Source organism: Salmo salar, chromosome ssa04 (assembly GCF_905237065.1).
Source record: "Salmo salar chromosome ssa04, Ssal_v3.1, whole genome shotgun sequence".
Lineage (NCBI taxonomy): Eukaryota > Metazoa > Chordata > Actinopteri > Salmoniformes > Salmonidae > Salmo > Salmo salar.
The window spans coordinates 61,678,212-61,694,359 of NC_059445.1; the positions used below are offsets into that span (position 1 = coordinate 61,678,212).

The following is a 16,148-nucleotide window of genomic DNA, read 5'->3' on the forward strand; positions in this document are numbered from 1 at the left end:
CAACTTCAAGTTGCTCAACTGTTGCACAGATCATCAACTACTGCATTTGAAGACACTGCCACCTGCTGACATGTGCCTCAAATGTGATTATCAAAGAGTCCTCAACAGACATTTGAGTTAGATAGATAGCTACATAGATTTGATTTGACAGTTATAAGTTACAACCAGGGGGAAGATGCCACCAGTCCGGTCCCATACACGACTTTCTTGTGACGTATTATGCGCGGAGACCTTTTGTGACGTCACCAAGCATCAATTCGCTACATAAACTGTGTTCAGCTTTGATATATATCATCAGTACAATCTCTTTTTTCAATCAGGTTGTTTCAGGTAATCTTTTGCCGCATAGTCTGCCCTAGCTGACGCTGTGCAGAGAATACTACGATTGGAAACGGTTGGTTAGACCCGTTCGCACTGCACAAGGTGATTTGGCGTTTAGAATGTCTGGTAGGCTCTTACATTCTTTGGAGAGGTCCCAAATGGCACCCTGTAGTGTACTACTTTTGACCTATCCCCAGTGGGCTCAGATCAAAATAAGTGCACTATATAGGGAATGGCGTGCCATTTGTCTGTGTGTGTGTGTGTGTTAGGATATGTTTTGTGCCAATCAGTTGATGAAAATGTATCCCTCAGAAAGCAAGATGGACCGTAGTGATGAGAGAATCAAAAGAGCTTTAAGGCGCCGCCCTTATGTGGTAAATACCAATTTATTTAGTTTGTGTTCTGTCTTTGTCATCACATTTTAAATGGAGTGTTGTGTTGACAGTTGAATCCAGTGAGGGTGAACACCCCTGATTCTGTGATGTGGCCAACCGGTAAGGTGCACAGAAGACCAAGGCCTGTAAGTCAAATCCGACCTGAAAACAATTACACATAAACCTTACTTATGCTCCATGTACAAACTGCAGTTATCACAATAAAAGCAACTGCAGATATCCCTCCCCATCTAAACTCATTTGAAATTGAATGCTGTCTTGACAGTCTACTTCAGCGCAGACCCCTCAGATCCACAAAAGGCCTGTAAGTCACATTCAAATCAATCACATAACAGTAGCTACTTAAATGATTTATTGATGGCTACATCATTTATTTCCAAGTTATTTCCAAGGCCAAAATGAGCAAAAGAGTGTTACATTTTTTCTTTACTGTTCACAGCCAATCATTGAGAGCTGTGGGCAGGAACAGACATCTGGGGATGGACGGGACATCAATCCAGAGCCTCTCAGCCAGGTCAGACATCTCTGCTGTTCCCATAGAGACACAACAGATAGATCAATCTGTTGATTCATATGGCCATTTTGGTTGGCTTGGTTGAATTGACAATCATTCATTGGAAATGCTAAGGAATCCTACAGTGTGGAAGGTCTTTAGTCCCATCCCTAATGTTATGGGAGTTGCATTTATTGCATTTCAATACACTAGCATTTTCAATGACCCATGAATTACTCACTACTTGTACAACTATGTTGGATTGCCTAAATATTCTACATTTTCTTGGCAGTCAATGCCAGTGTATTTTATGGCTGCCCTAAGTACATGCCTTTGTCTGTCTCCTCAGTCTGGAAGGGTGACTCGGCTGATGGAGAGAAATTATGATGGGGTCATCTCATCCTCCAACTCTGATGACATCTCTATCTACTCCTTCACTGACTGTGAATCTGAGGTAAGAGAGTTGTACACCATAGATGTGTTGAGTGATATGACTGTAAAGAGAATAGTCTCAGACTAATTGACTCTGATACACAGTCTGATGATGAGGATCATGAAAGGAGGACACCACCGCTGATAGTGAAGGATGAGGAGGATGGAAAGGTGACAAAGTTTGAAGTGAGGGATATGGTAGAGGACGACAATCTGTCTCTCCACTCCTTGGATGAATCAGACTTTCTGGTATGTTCTGCACCATGTATTTGAGTAACTCTTTGACTGAATGTGGAGAATGGACTATGACCAACTAGCTCTCTGACACACAGTGTGATAATGGCAATGATGCCTCTGCTGAGGACAGTCCTGGGCCTTCAAAGGAACCACAGAGAAAAGGGGCTTCACTGAAGGACCCTCGACTGGTATTCTCTTACATTTGTGTGTTTGTGTGTTAGTGGTGCGCAGGTCAGCTGTTTGTTCAACCAAACCCACCCGCAATTGCTAATAACCCATCCGCAACCGCCCGACTATATACATTACTTTTCTGGCCATCCCTTCTTTATTTTCAACTTTCCATTTCGTAGCTTTCCTCTTATTGAATTAAACTCTGACATTGTCCTTTTTGCGTCAGTGGATCAACAATAACTTTTTCTGCCCTTTCCCAAAAGTGTTTGGTGATTGGTGTCTAGTCTATTTGGCATGCGCCAAGTTATGTCCCACAGCTTAGGTTTATGCACAAATGCTAAATAGCCTATAGATATAAATTACACAAGAATGATATATTTATGGATTTTTTTCATGTATTGTTTTCTTTATATTACACATAATATTTCATGACCCTAAACCTGCCGCCCTGTGGATATAACCGCGGGACTGCTGCTTATGAGTTAATGCATCACTAGTGTGTGTTACATCTCAATGGTTTGACCCTATGTCTGTACAGATTATTGTGGCCAAGCCCAACATCCTTCTCCCTGCCTCTGTGAGTGCCCTGAAGAAGGCATCACGCCTGACGGAGTTGGTCCCTACTGTCCGGCCCTGCAAGGAGCAGCAGGACAAGAAGACACAGTGGACCAACACCAACAAGGAGAGCCTGAGGAGGATTAAAAAAAACTGGCCTCCATAGAGCTCGACCTGGAGGAAGGCCTGAAGAAGGTCAATGACGGTCAGGACGTCAACCAAGAGAGGCAGAAGAATGAGGGATGCTTCAGAGCCTGGATTGAGAAGTGGATGGGGAGGAGGAAGGAGGAAAGACTGAGGGATGAAGATGTGAATAGGGAAGACAAAGGGAGGATGGGCGAAGAGGTGAGGGCACTGATCCAAGTGATGAAGAGAAACTGCAGTGAACGTGATCTTGAGGCAGTAAACCTGGACACTTGGCTGAATGACTTGGAAAGGTTGAAAGTGGCCTTCAAGAAATGCACTGGAGAGATGGCCAAAATGGTAGAGAGCATGGCAGAAATGCAGACCAGAATAGCTGAGAACAGGCTCCTCAAGCCTGAAAAAAAGAACTATGTCCAGAGCTTTGTAAATTAATCTTACTTATTGCGTGTAGTCATGTATCTAATGTATTTATAGATTAGTCTTACAGTATATCTACTGATTGTGTATGACATAGCACTGTCCTGACAGTTTGTTTGTTGTTTCTGGTCTTACAGAGCCCAGGGAAAGTCTCTGGTCCTGTGTCTGGCCTCTCTCCTCTTGTGACCTCAGGACCCCGGACCCTGGCTGAAGCCCTACGGGCCCTGCCCTCTGCTGTGGCCCGTCCCTCCCAAAAGGATGTCCCAAAGCCTCCGACACCTCCAAGCCCCGTCTCTGTCATTGTTGCTTTGCCTGCTGTGGAGTACTTACCATACCACCGCAGCCCTCGCCTGGCCCCAATCACCAACCTGAGTGAGAACGGCAGGAAGCTGCTCCAGAAAATGTCAGGAGTGACCCCACAGGTGAGAGGAAACAGGAAGGGAATATTGGCCATATGTCCTTCTACAGTATATCATACCTCTAGATATCATAGCTCAAGAGTAGAAAATAGCCATATGCTTATATTACTTTATCTCCTTGTCAAAAATATTTAGGAAGGGAAGGTCAAAAGGAAAAAGAGCAAGGGAAAAAAGCAAGTGAAGAAAGAGAAGGCCAGCAAGATGCAGCAGGTGGAAAATGTTGGAGAAAGTAAGGAGGACAAGAAAGAGGAAAAGAAGAGTCTGAGGAAGAGGTGAGGAAATAGAAGAGGGCAACATAACAAGGGCATTTTAGAGATTTATAGAAATAGAATGATGTAGAGAATTATAGAAATTGAATGCGGTAGCAGAGGAAGAGCAGCGATCTGATGTTTAATGGCAAACTACTATTTATTCTCCTGTTGTGTTTGATTGACAGGTTTCTCCAGTGGCTGCTGCCCAAACTGAGATGTTCGAAGAAATAATGGCCTACTACTACAACACACACACACACACACACTCGAACTTCAGAGCTATAGCGGCTTATAACCACACTGACATAATAAAATGTAAAATAAACGTTATTAGTTATACCATGAGTTGACGTTTTTACAAGGATTGTGATTGCTGAAAATAGCGCGCTTGAAATGTAAAGGTCATTTCCAGTCTTCGAGAACATTGCCTTTGAATTTCAATCGAGCTATAGCGAGTTTTGGTGTTACTGATTGAAGTCATCAATCTGTCAGTGAAGACACAGGTGCTCCTGGATGAACCGTCACAGATTCTGGCAGTGACTCCGGCATGTTTGCTGTGAAACTCTGGGGGGCACTGCAGGGGCGAAAATCTGATATCAACTTTGGAGGGGACAATTACATGAAATTTTCTCAAGAGCAAATCCTGAGGGGGGACACCAAAAGTAGTGCTGTAACACATAGCCTACATTGTAATATGGTAAATGTATATTGAGGAACCAAAGAAATAAGGTGTTTGCCGTACTCCTAACTACCGGTACCCAAAACTACACAACTAATCACAACAGCAATACCATTGCCTTAAACTGGTGACTGAACTAAGATTTGTTAAAGTTGAGAGTGGGGGCATCCATGGCATTTTCCAATTATGTTCCTATTTTACAAGTAAAAAAAATGGAGAACCTTTCATAATGTTGCCAAACAAAGACTCAACAAACTTACCTGAGACTCCCTGTCTCTGCCAGTCTGTCCCTGCATATCTGTCCCCAACTCTGCTGTCTGTGTGCCATCTGTTGCCTGCTCTGCCTAATGACATCATTGTGAAACATTTCCATTAGAATTTGATTTCTTTCTTATGAACATTTTATCAACTAGTCTTTGAGATATTAGGCTACTAGGGTTCTTACTTTGCGTTTTGGTGTACTGAAAAATACTCTGATGTCCGTCTTTTTTATTTTTCTGCCATTTTTCTACCTGGCTGGCTGGCTACACACACACACAGCGTGTAGGTTATTTACAGTAGGAGATGGGCTTCTATCATCTTATCTTCTATCATTCTATTTGGGCTTCGATCTAAAAGGTAGCTAGCAAATGTGAAACGGATTAAAATGACAAGAGTTGACAGCTGTATGAGTTCACCATTTACACAACATATGCTGCAACCTTTTGTAATTTTAATAGTTTGTTTCATATTGGCTGGCTTCCAACAATAGCTGAATTTGCAAAGCTAGGGAGCACCAATTCCGTTTCAGTAGTGTTTGCTATAATCTTTGCTACCCGGGTTAAATAAAGGTGAAATAAAATAAATAAAAGTTCCCTTTGCGACAATTTAGCTTTTGCAACGAGACCATTAAATATATTTAAGACAATGGTAGAAGAGAGTGTAGTTCTGTTCAGTTTGGACTTCAGTTTATCGCTAACCTTATCACAGGGACTTTGAAGCACTAACTTACATCATCTGCATGCTGATCTTGGAATAAATTGACGATAGCAAAGATTCCATCTTTGACGACGCCACATAAATGGAATAGGTACTAGCTAGCTTAATAGTTAATATTTGCGCGCTAGCTCTGCAAATTCAGCTAGTGTGTGTGTGAACCCTGCCAACATAAAACAAAACATTGCTATGGCACGATTGACTGGATGAATCTCCCGTCAGTTACGTGCATTGAGTGCTTTTCAGACAGTGGACACGAACCCTCTGTTACCTTGCCAACTAAGGAACTGGCAGTGGATCAAACCATTGTGAGGCAAAGGGTGGGGGGGTCGCAATCTTTTGAAACTTAAAAACGCACTATTAGGTGTCTATAATCAGCACAATTGCTTTCATTGCGCATTATTAATATTATGTAAATTACATAGTTATGTTTACAGTGATATATTGGGGGGGACAAATCATATTTTTCCCAGGATGGGGGGGTCGTGTCCCCCCGTCCCCCGGGATTTCCGCCCCTGGGGCACTGACAGACACAGACAATGGACTGAGGTGGGAATGTTGAGAATGTGGATGTTGAGCCACTGGAGCCCAGTGACTGCTGGTTTGAGAGGCAGATGCATGTCCATGACTGAGTCCATGGCCAAAGCTGTGTTCGTGACTATGTCCATGACCTTGGCTGTGGCTGCAGCTGTGTCCATGTTTGTGACCATGTCCGTAACTTGGCCCAAAGCTTGAGGCCATATCCATGGTTGTGTCCGTAATAACCTGAGACCTGAACAGGGCTCCCCTGTGTATAGTAGGAGTGGGCCCAGCCTTCAAATGTCTTTGGTGTGGTCTCGGTAGCCTGTAGGTTGGAGGTAGAAGACACTGGAGCGTAGGCTTGGACTGGGTAGGAGCCTGGGGTTGGAATGATTCTGCAATCAATGAGAACGTGGACAGATTTCAGAGAGCTTAAATATACCAGTGATTCTCTATCTAATCATGGGGGACCACTAGGTGCCTACTGTACAGTATTCAATTACAGCTGAGGATCATCTATTATAACTGCACCTCATTATACTGTAGTACATCATGTGCTCTGGCTTGCACACAGCAATTGTTATTTAATGACCTCTTGTCTTGTCTGATAAATGATGGGTCTGGTGCTTTCTCAGTACTCACGGTGGGTGGACTGTCTTCCTTCTCGCCTCTATTGATGCAGGGACATACAGGACATCAATGTTCCTCAGCCGCCTGAAAGGCATCTTCTTGTCCAGCACTGATGCCCTGGCATCGGACATGTCCAGAAGTGAGAGCCAGCCCTTTCCGTCTGTTTCACCAGTGCAAGTTAAGGAGAATGTGTGAAGCAGTGATGCAAGATTTTTCTAAACAAAAATAACATCATGTTTAGCAGCAGGACTCATATACAACACCTATAACCTATTAGCACTTAACTACACTACTAAGCACACTTATAAAGCTGTGACATACTGCAGAGGAGCGTATCACATTTCTTTTGAACCACAATGAGGTTGGAGTAAGGATACAGATCCCCCCCTGCGATGATGGCCATGACATTGCAAAGGAAGACAGTGTGTGGGACCAAAAGTGTTGTGATGAACAGAAACAGCCAGGGCAGGGCTAACATGGGTACAGTGACCCCGAAAAGAAAGCCCTTAACCATACGGGAGTGCACTGTGGCCATATACATAAGGGAGAGGGATACTGGCATGAACCCCTCCATCTGGTTCTGGGCAGATGCACCAAACAGTAGCAGACCCAGTATAACACCCCTGTGCTGATAGAGAGAAGCAGAAACCAAACAGTGGTGCCCACACTCTTCTCAATGTCACCCCAGAACCCCATTACTGAGGAGTAGCTGGCTCACTGTCTTGTGGTGGAAGGAGTATGTCATTCTATATTTTTCATTTAACTAGACAAGTCAGTTAAGAACAAATTCTTATTTACAATGACGGCCTACCCTGGCGATGCAGGCCCAATTGTGCACTGCCCTATGGGACTCCGAATCACAGCCGGATGTGATACAACCTGGATTCGAAACAGGGTCTGTAGTGACGCCTCTTTTGCACTAAGATGCAGTGCCTCAGACCGCTGCGCCACTCCGGAACCTTATTGAGCTTGTGCACTGCAAAGGAAGAGGAAAGGATTAAAACATAAATCATAGGGTTGACAGACATAAACATGGCGTGATGTGTTGTAGCTTGCTGCTGTAGTCTACTGGCACCGTCTGTTACATTAGCTATACGTTTTAGCACGCTAGCTAACGTTACAACACTCCCAATCAAAGTAGCTACCGAGCATATGATTGTTGATTCACTCAGCCCCTCCTTGCTAACATACCATGACCATTGCCAAAAACTGTCGTTCCAAGACTGAAGACATCCTCTGATAAACCGAAATATGTAACGTTAGTGACAGTAAACAAATTATACTATGACAGAAACAATCCCAGCCGTAACTCAGGAGTAAAACTCTTGAACCTCTGAACCACATCTTTTAAAACTATTCGGGAGATCATTTTGATGCCCAGTGCATATTTTTCAAACTAGTACTTGGATTATCAATCAACTTTTTCTCCAATATTGCGGAACGCCAGAGGGTAGATAACTAGCCAGCTAGAGATTCCCACTAGATAACACAGCCACAAAGTACAAATTGGCTATATCGTAAAAATGTATGAAAACAAAAATACGCTTTTTGGTCTTAATTTAAGGTTGGGCCATTAGATTAGCAGTGTGGTTAGGTTTAAAATGCGATTATAAGAAGATTAATTGTAGAAATAGGCAGGCAAGCTTGCTAGCCCCCAAAAAATGTACAACTTCAAGTTGCTCAACTGTTGCACAGATCATCAACTACTGCATTTGAAGACACTGCCACCTGCTGACATGTGCCTCAAATGTGATTATCAAAGAGTCCTCAACAGACATTTGAGTTAGATAGATAGCTACATAGATTTGATTTGACAGTTATAAGTTACAACCAGGGGGAAGATGCCACCAGTCCGGTCCCATACACGACTTTCTTGTGACGTATTATGCGCGGAGACCTTTTGTGACGTCACCAAGCATCAATTCGCTACATAAACTGTGTTCAGCTTTGATATATATCATCAGTACAATCTCTTTTTTCAATCAGGTTGTTTCAGGTAATCTTTTGCCGCATAGTCTGCCCTAGCTGACGCTGTGCAGAGAATACTACGATTGGAAACGGTTGGTTAGACCCGTTCGCACTGCACAAGGTGATTTGGCGTTTAGAATGTCTGGTAGGCTCTTACATTCTTTGGAGAGGTCCCAAATGGCACCCTGTAGTGTACTACTTTTGACCTATCCCCAGTGGGCTCAGATCAAAATAAGTGCACTATATAGGGAATGGCGTGCCATTTGTCTGTGTGTGTGTGTGTGTGTTAGGATATGTTTTGTGCCAATCAGTTGATGAAAATGTATCCCTCAGAAAGCAAGATGGACCGTAGTGATGAGAGAATCAAAAGAGCTTTAAGGCGCCGCCCTTATGTGGTAAATACCAATTTATTTAGTTTGTGTTCTGTCTTTGTCATCACATTTTAAATGGAGTGTTGTGTTGACAGTTGAATCCAGTGAGGGTGAACACCCCTGATTCTGTGATGTGGCCAACCGGTAAGGTGCACAGAAGACCAAGGCCTGTAAGTCAAATCCGACCTGAAAACAATTACACATAAACCTTACTTATGCTCCATGTACAAACTGCAGTTATCACAATAAAAGCAACTGCAGATATCCCTCCCCATCTATACTCATTTGAAATTGAATGCTGTCTTGACAGTCTACTTCAGCGCAGACCCCTCAGATCCACAAAAGGCCTGTAAGTCACATTCAAATCAATCACATAACAGTAGCTACTTAAATGATTTATTGATGGCTACATCATTTATTTCCAAGTTATTTCCAAGGCCAAAATGAGCAAAAGAGTGTTACATTTTTTCTTTACTGTTCACAGCCAATCATTGAGAGCTGTGGGCAGGAACAGACATCTGGGGATGGACGGGACATCAATCCAGAGCCTCTCAGCCAGGTCAGACATCTCTGCTGTTCCCATAGAGACACAACAGATAGATCAATCTGTTGATTCATATGGCCATTTTGGTTGGCTTGGTTGAATTGACAATCATTCATTGGAAATGCTAAGGAATCCTACAGTGTGGAAGGTCTTTAGTCCCATCCCTAATGTTATGGGAGTTGCATTTATTGCATTTCAATACACTTGCATTTTCAATGACCCATGAATTACTCACTACTTGTACAACTATGTTGGATTGCCTAAATATTCTACATTTTCTTGGCAGTCAATGCCAGTGTATTTTATGGCTGCCCTAAGTACATGCCTTTGTCTGTCTCCTCAGTCTGGAAGGGTGACTCGGCTGATGGAGAGAAATTATGATGGGGTCATCTCATCCTCCAACTCTGATGACATCTCTATCTACTCCTTCACTGACTGTGAATCTGAGGTAAGAGAGTTGTACACCATAGATGTGTTGAGTGATATGACTGTAAAGAGAATAGTCTCAGACTAATTGACTCTGATACACAGTCTGATGATGAGGATCATGAAAGGAGGACACCACCGCTGATAGTGAAGGATGAGGAGGATGGAAAGGTGACAAAGTTTGAAGTGAGGGATATGGTAGAGGACGACAATCTGTCTCTCCACTCCTTGGATGAATCAGACTTTCTGGTATGTTCTGCACCATGTATTTGAGTAACTCTTTGACTGAATGTGGAGAATGGACTATGACCAACTAGCTCTCTGACACACAGTGTGATAATGGCAATGATGCCTCTGCTGAGGACAGTCCTGGGCCTTCAAAGGAACCACAGAGAAAAGGGGCTTCACTGAAGGACCCTCGACTGGTATTCTCTTACATTTGTGTGTTTGTGTGTTAGTGGTGCGCAGGTCAGCTGTTTGTTCAACCAAACCCACCCGCAATTGCTAATAACCCATCCGCAACCGCCCGACTATATACATTACTTTTCTGGCCATCCCTTCTTTATTTTCAACTTTCCATTTCGTAGCTTTCCTCTTATTGAATTAAACTCTGACATTGTCCTTTTTGCGTCAGTGGATCAACAATAACTTTTTCTGCCCTTTCCCAAAAGTGTTTGGTGATTGGTGTCTAGTCTATTTGGCATGCGCCAAGTTATGTCCCACAGCTTAGGTTTATGCACAAATGCTAAATAGCCTATAGATTTAAATTACACAAGAATGATATATTTATGGATTTTTTTCATGTATTGTTTTCTTTATATTACACATAATATTTCATGACCCTAAACCTGCCGCCCTGTGGATATAACCGCGGGACTGCTGCTTATGAGTTAATGCATCACTAGTGTGTGTTACATCTCAATGGTTTGACCCTATGTCTGTACAGATTATTGTGGCCAAGCCCAACATCCTTCTCCCTGCCTCTGTGAGTGCCCTGAAGAAGGCATCACGCCTGACGGAGTTGGTCCCTACTGTCCGGCCCTGCAAGGAGCAGCAGGACAAGAAGACACAGTGGACCAACACCAACAAGGAGAGCCTGAGGAGGATTAAAAAAAAACTGGCCTCCATAGAGCTCGACCTGGAGGAAGGCCTGAAGAAGGTCAATGACGGTCAGGACGTCAACCAAGAGAGGCAGAAGAATGAGGGATGCTTCAGAGCCTGGATTGAGAAGTGGATGGGGAGGAGGAAGGAGGAAAGACTGAGGGATGAAGATGTGAATAGGGAAGACAAAGGGAGGATGGGCGAAGAGGTGAGGGCACTGATCCAAGTGATGAAGAGAAACTGCAGTGAACGTGATCTTGAGGCAGTAAACCTGGACACTTGGCTGAATGACTTGGAAAGGTTGAAAGTGGCCTTCAAGAAATGCACTGGAGAGATGGCCAAAATGGTAGAGAGCATGGCAGAAATGCAGACCAGAATAGCTGAGAAAAGGCTCCTCAAGCCTGAAAAAAAGAACTATGTCCAGAGCTTTGTAAATTAATCTTACTTATTGCGTGTAGTCATGTATCTAATGTATTTATAGATTAGTCTTACAGTATATCTACTGATTGTGTATGACATAGCACTGTCCTGACAGTTTGTTTGTTGTTTCTGGTCTTACAGAGCCCAGGGAAAGTCTCTGGTCCTGTGTCTGGCCTCTCTCCTCTTGTGACCTCAGGACCCCGGACCCTGGCTGAAGCCCTACGGGCCCTGCCCTCTGCTGTGGCCCGTCCCTCCCAAAAGGATGTCCCAAAGCCTCCGACACCTCCAAGCCCCGTCTCTGTCATTGTTGCTTTGCCTGCTGTGGAGTACTTACCATACCACCGCAGCCCTCGCCTGGCCCCAATCACCAACCTGAGTGAGAACGGCAGGAAGCTGCTCCAGAAAATGTCAGGAGTGACCCCACAGGTGAGAGGAAACAGGAAGGGAATATTGGCCATATGTCCTTCTACAGTATATCATACCTCTAGATATCATAGCTCAAGAGTAGAAAATAGCCATATGCTTATATTACTTTATCTCCTTGTCAAAAATATTTAGGAAGGGAAGGTCAAAAGGAAAAAGAGCAAGGGAAAAAAGCAAGTGAAGAAAGAGAAGGCCAGCAAGATGCAGCAGGTGGAAAATGTTGGAGAAAGTAAGGAGGACAAGAAAGAGGAAAAGAAGAGTCTGAGGAAGAGGTGAGGAAATAGAAGAGGGCAACATAACAAGGGCATTTTAGAGATTTATAGAAATAGAATGATGTAGAGAATTATAGAAATTGAATGCGGTAGCAGAGGAAGAGCAGCGATCTGATGTTTAATGGCAAACTACTATTTATTCTCCTGTTGTGTTTGATTGACAGGTTTCTCCAGTGGCTGCTGCCCAAACTGAGATGTTCGAAGAAATAATGGCCTACTACTACAACACACACACACACACACACTCGAACTTCAGAGCTATAGCGGCTTATAACCACACTGACATAATAAAATGTAAAATAAACGTTATTAGTTATACCATGAGTTGACGTTTTTACAAGGATTGTGATTGCTGAAAATAGCGCGCTTGAAATGTAAAGGTCATTTCCAGTCTTCGAGAACATTGCCTTTGAATTTCAATCGAGCTATAGCGAGTTTTGGTGTTACTGATTGAAGTCATCAATCTGTCAGTGAAGACACAGGTGCTCCTGGATGAACCGTCACAGATTCTGGCAGTGACTCCGGCATGTTTGCTGTGAAACTCTGGGGGGCACTGCAGGGGCGAAAATCTGATATCAACTTTGGAGGGGACAATTACATGAAATTTTCTCAAGAGCAAATCCTGAGGGGGACACCAAAAGTAGTGCTGTAACACATAGCCTACATTGTAATATGGTAAATGTATATTGAGGAACCAAAGAAATAAGGTGTTTGCCGTACTCCTAACTACCGGTACCCAAAACTACACAACTAATCACAACAGCAATACCATTGCCTTAAACTGGTGACTGAACTAAGATTTGTTAAAGTTGAGAGTGGGGGCATCCATGGCATTTTCCAATTATGTTCCTATTTTACAAGTAAAAAAAATGGAGAACCTTTCATAATGTTGCCAAACAAAGACTCAACAAACTTACCTGAGACTCCCTGTCTCTGCCAGTCTGTCCCTGCATATCTGTCCCCAACTCTGCTGTCTGTGTGCCATCTGTTGCCTGCTCTGCCTAATGACATCATTGTGAAACATTTCCATTAGAATTTGATTTCTTTCTTATGAACATTTTATCAACTAGTCTTTGAGATATTAGGCTACTAGGGTTCTTACTTTGCGTTTTGGTGTACTGAAAAATACTCTGATGTCCGTCTTTTTTATTTTTCTGCCATTTTTCTACCTGGCTGGCTGGCTACACACACACACAGCGTGTAGGTTATTTACAGTAGGAGATGGGCTTCTATCATCTTATCTTCTATCATTCTATTTGGGCTTCGATCTAAAAGGTAGCTAGCAAATGTGAAACGGATTAAAATGACAAGAGTTGACAGCTGTATGAGTTCACCATTTACACAACATATGCTGCAACCTTTTGTAATTTTAATAGTTTGTTTCATATTGGCTGGCTTCCAACAATAGCTGAATTTGCAAAGCTAGGGAGCACCAATTCCGTTTCAGTAGTGTTTGCTATAATCTTTGCTACCCGGGTTAAATAAAGGTGAAATAAAATAAATAAAAGTTCCCTTTGCGACAATTTAGCTTTTGCAACGAGACCATTAAATATATTTAAGACAATGGTAGAAGAGAGTGTAGTTCTGTTCAGTTTGGACTTCAGTTTATCGCTAACCTTATCACAGGGACTTTGAAGCACTAACTTACATCATCTGCATGCTGATCTTGGAATAAATTGACGATAGCAAAGATTCCATCTTTGACGACGCCACATAAATGGAATAGGTACTAGCTAGCTTAATAGTTAATATTTGCGCGCTAGCTCTGCAAATTCAGCTAGTGTGTGTGTGAACCCTGCCAACATAAAACAAAACATTGCTATGGCACGATTGACTGGATGAATCTCCCGTCAGTTACGTGCATTGAGTGCTTTTCAGACAGTGGACACGAACCCTCTGTTACCTTGCCAACTAAGGAACTGGCAGTGGATCAAACCATTGTGAGGCAAAGGGTGGGGGGTCGCAATCTTTTGAAACTTAAAAACGCACTATTAGGTGTCTATAATCAGCACAATTGCTTTCATTGCGCATTATTAATATTATGTAAATTACATAGTTATGTTTACAGTGATATATTGGGGGGACAAATCATATTTTTCCCAGGATGGGGGGGTCGTGTCCCCCCCGTCCCCCCCGGGATTTCCGCCCCTGGGGCACTGACAGACACAGACAATGGACTGAGGTGGGAATGTTGAGAATGTGGATGTTGAGCCACTGGAGCCCAGTGACTGCTGGTTTGAGAGGCAGATGCATGTCCATGACTGAGTCCATGGCCAAAGCTGTGTTCGTGACTATGTCCATGACCTTGGCTGTGGCTGCAGCTGTGTCCATGTTTGTGACCATGTCCGTAACTTGGCCCAAAGCTTGAGGCCATATCCATGGTTGTGTCCGTAATAACCTGAGACCTGAACAGGGCTCCCCTGTGTATAGTAGGAGTGGGCCCAGCCTTCAAATGTCTTTGGTGTGGTCTCGGTAGCCTGTAGGTTGGAGGTAGAAGACACTGGAGCGTAGGCTTGGACTGGGTAGGAGCCTGGGGTTGGAATGATTCTGCAATCAATGAGAACGTGGACAGATTTCAGAGAGCTTAAATATACCAGTGATTCTCTATCTAATCATGGGGGACCACTAGGTGCCTACTGTACAGTATTCAATTACAGCTGAGGATCATCTATTATAACTGCACCTCATTATACTGTAGTACATCATGTGCTCTGGCTTGCACACAGCAATTGTTATTTAATGACCTCTTGTCTTGTCTGATAAATGATGGGTCTGGTGCTTTCTCAGTACTCACGGTGGGTGGACTGTCTTCCTTCTCGCCTCTATTGATGCAGGGACATACAGGACATCAATGTTCCTCAGCCGCCTGAAAGGCATCTTCTTGTCCAGCACTGATGCCCTGGCATCGGACATGTCCAGAAGTGAGAGCCAGCCCTTTCCGTCTGTTTCACCAGTGCAAGTTAAGGAGAATGTGTGAAGCAGTGATGCAAGATTTTTCTAAACAAAAATAACATCATGTTTAGCAGGAGGACTCATATACAACACCTATAACCTATTACCACTTAACTACACTACTAAGCACACTTATAAAGCTGTGACATACTGCAGAGGAGCGTATCACATTTCTTTTGAACCACAATGAGGTTGGAGTAAGGATACAGATCCCCCCCTGCGATGATGGCCATGACATTGCAAAGGAAGACAGTGTGTGGGACCAAAAGTGTTGTGATGAACAGAAACAGCCAGGGCAGGGCTAACATGGGTACAGTGACCCCGAAAAGAAAGCCCTTAACCATACGGGAGTGCACTGTGGCCATATACATAAGGGAGAGGGATACTGGCATGAACCCCTCCATCTGGTTCTGGGCAGATGCACCAAACAGTAGCAGACCCAGTATAACACCCCTGTGCTGATAGAGAGAAGCAGAAACCAAACAGTGGTGCCCACACTCTTCTCAATGTCACCCCAGAACCCCATTACTGAGGAGTAGCTGGGTCACTGTCTTGTGGTGGAAGGAGTATGTCATTCTATATTTTTCATTTAACTAGACAAGTCAGTTAAGAACAAATTCTTATTTACAATGACGGCCTACCCTGGCGATGCAGGCCCAATTGTGCACTGCCCTATGGGACTCCGAATCACAGCCGGATGTGATACAACCTGGATTCGAAACAGGGTCTGTAGTGACGCCTCTTTTGCACTAAGATGCAGTGCCTCAGACCGCTGCGCCACTCCGGAACCTTATTGAGCTTGTGCACTGCAAAGGAAGAGGAAAGGATTAAAACATAAATCATAGGGTTGACAGACATAAACATGGCGTGATGTGTTGTAGCTTGCTGCTGTAGTCTACTGGCACCGTCTGTTACATTAGCTATACGTTTTAGCACGCTAGCTAACGTTACAACACTCCCAATCAAAGTAGCTACCGAGCATATGATTGTTGATTCACTCAGCCCCTCCTTGCTAACATACCATGACCATTGC

General features: G+C 43.6%; 2 protein-coding genes and 2 long non-coding RNA genes across 8 annotated transcripts; 2 read left to right on the forward strand and 2 right to left on the reverse strand.

Annotated features, from left to right (window-relative positions):
• The first annotated feature begins 149 nt into the window (after window positions 1-149).
• Window positions 150-4,165, forward strand: LOC106599340 (uncharacterized). 3 transcript variants are annotated; one of them, XM_045717178.1, is made up of 11 exons: window positions 150-423; window positions 634-695; window positions 767-841; window positions 982-1,020; window positions 1,156-1,230; window positions 1,559-1,663; window positions 1,747-1,890; window positions 2,588-3,087; window positions 3,303-3,587; window positions 3,720-3,856; window positions 4,021-4,165. In XM_045717178.1, the coding sequence occupies exons 2-8, from the start codon at window positions 642-644 to the stop codon at window positions 2,768-2,770; spliced, it is 675 nt and encodes a 224-aa protein (XP_045573134.1). In that variant the 5' UTR covers window positions 150-423; window positions 634-641; the 3' UTR covers window positions 2,771-3,087; window positions 3,303-3,587; window positions 3,720-3,856; window positions 4,021-4,165. The 3 variants fall into 3 exon arrangements, with proteins under 3 accessions (XP_045573134.1, XP_045573135.1, XP_045573136.1); XM_045717179.1 differs by lacking the exons at window positions 2,588-3,087; window positions 3,303-3,587; window positions 3,720-3,856; window positions 4,021-4,165 and adding an exon at window positions 1,974-2,447 and having other exon boundaries at window positions 165-423; XM_045717180.1 differs by lacking the exons at window positions 150-423; window positions 634-695; window positions 767-841; ... (2 more) ...; window positions 1,559-1,663; window positions 1,747-1,890 and having other exon boundaries at window positions 3,086-3,171.
• LOC123742479 (uncharacterized) lies at window positions 3,950-4,817 on the reverse strand. Its single transcript, XR_006769653.1, has 2 exons — window positions 4,775-4,817; window positions 3,950-4,409 (listed from the first exon to the last, which is right to left on the reverse strand). It is a non-coding gene; the product is annotated as an uncharacterized lncRNA (long non-coding RNA).
• Window positions 4,818-8,510: 3,693 nt separating this feature from the next.
• On the forward strand, window positions 8,511-12,472 carry LOC106599667 (uncharacterized). 3 transcript variants are annotated; one of them, XM_045717188.1, is made up of 11 exons: window positions 8,511-8,727; window positions 8,940-9,001; window positions 9,073-9,147; window positions 9,288-9,326; window positions 9,462-9,536; window positions 9,865-9,969; window positions 10,053-10,196; window positions 10,894-11,256; window positions 11,610-11,894; window positions 12,027-12,163; window positions 12,328-12,472. In XM_045717188.1, exons 2-11 carry the CDS (start codon window positions 8,948-8,950, stop codon window positions 12,371-12,373), a joined length of 1,323 nt encoding a protein of 440 aa, XP_045573144.1. In that variant the 5' UTR covers window positions 8,511-8,727; window positions 8,940-8,947; the 3' UTR covers window positions 12,374-12,472. The 3 variants fall into 3 exon arrangements, with proteins under 3 accessions (XP_045573144.1, XP_045573143.1, XP_045573142.1); XM_045717186.1 differs by having other exon boundaries at window positions 8,535-8,727; window positions 10,894-11,394; XM_045717187.1 differs by lacking the exon at window positions 8,940-9,001 and having other exon boundaries at window positions 8,533-8,727; window positions 10,894-11,394.
• LOC106598501 (uncharacterized) lies at window positions 12,257-13,123 on the reverse strand. The gene is made up of 2 exons (XR_001327204.1): window positions 13,081-13,123; window positions 12,257-12,716 (listed from the first exon to the last, which is right to left on the reverse strand). It is a non-coding gene; the product is annotated as an uncharacterized lncRNA (long non-coding RNA).
• Window positions 13,124-16,148: the final 3,025 nt, after the last annotated feature.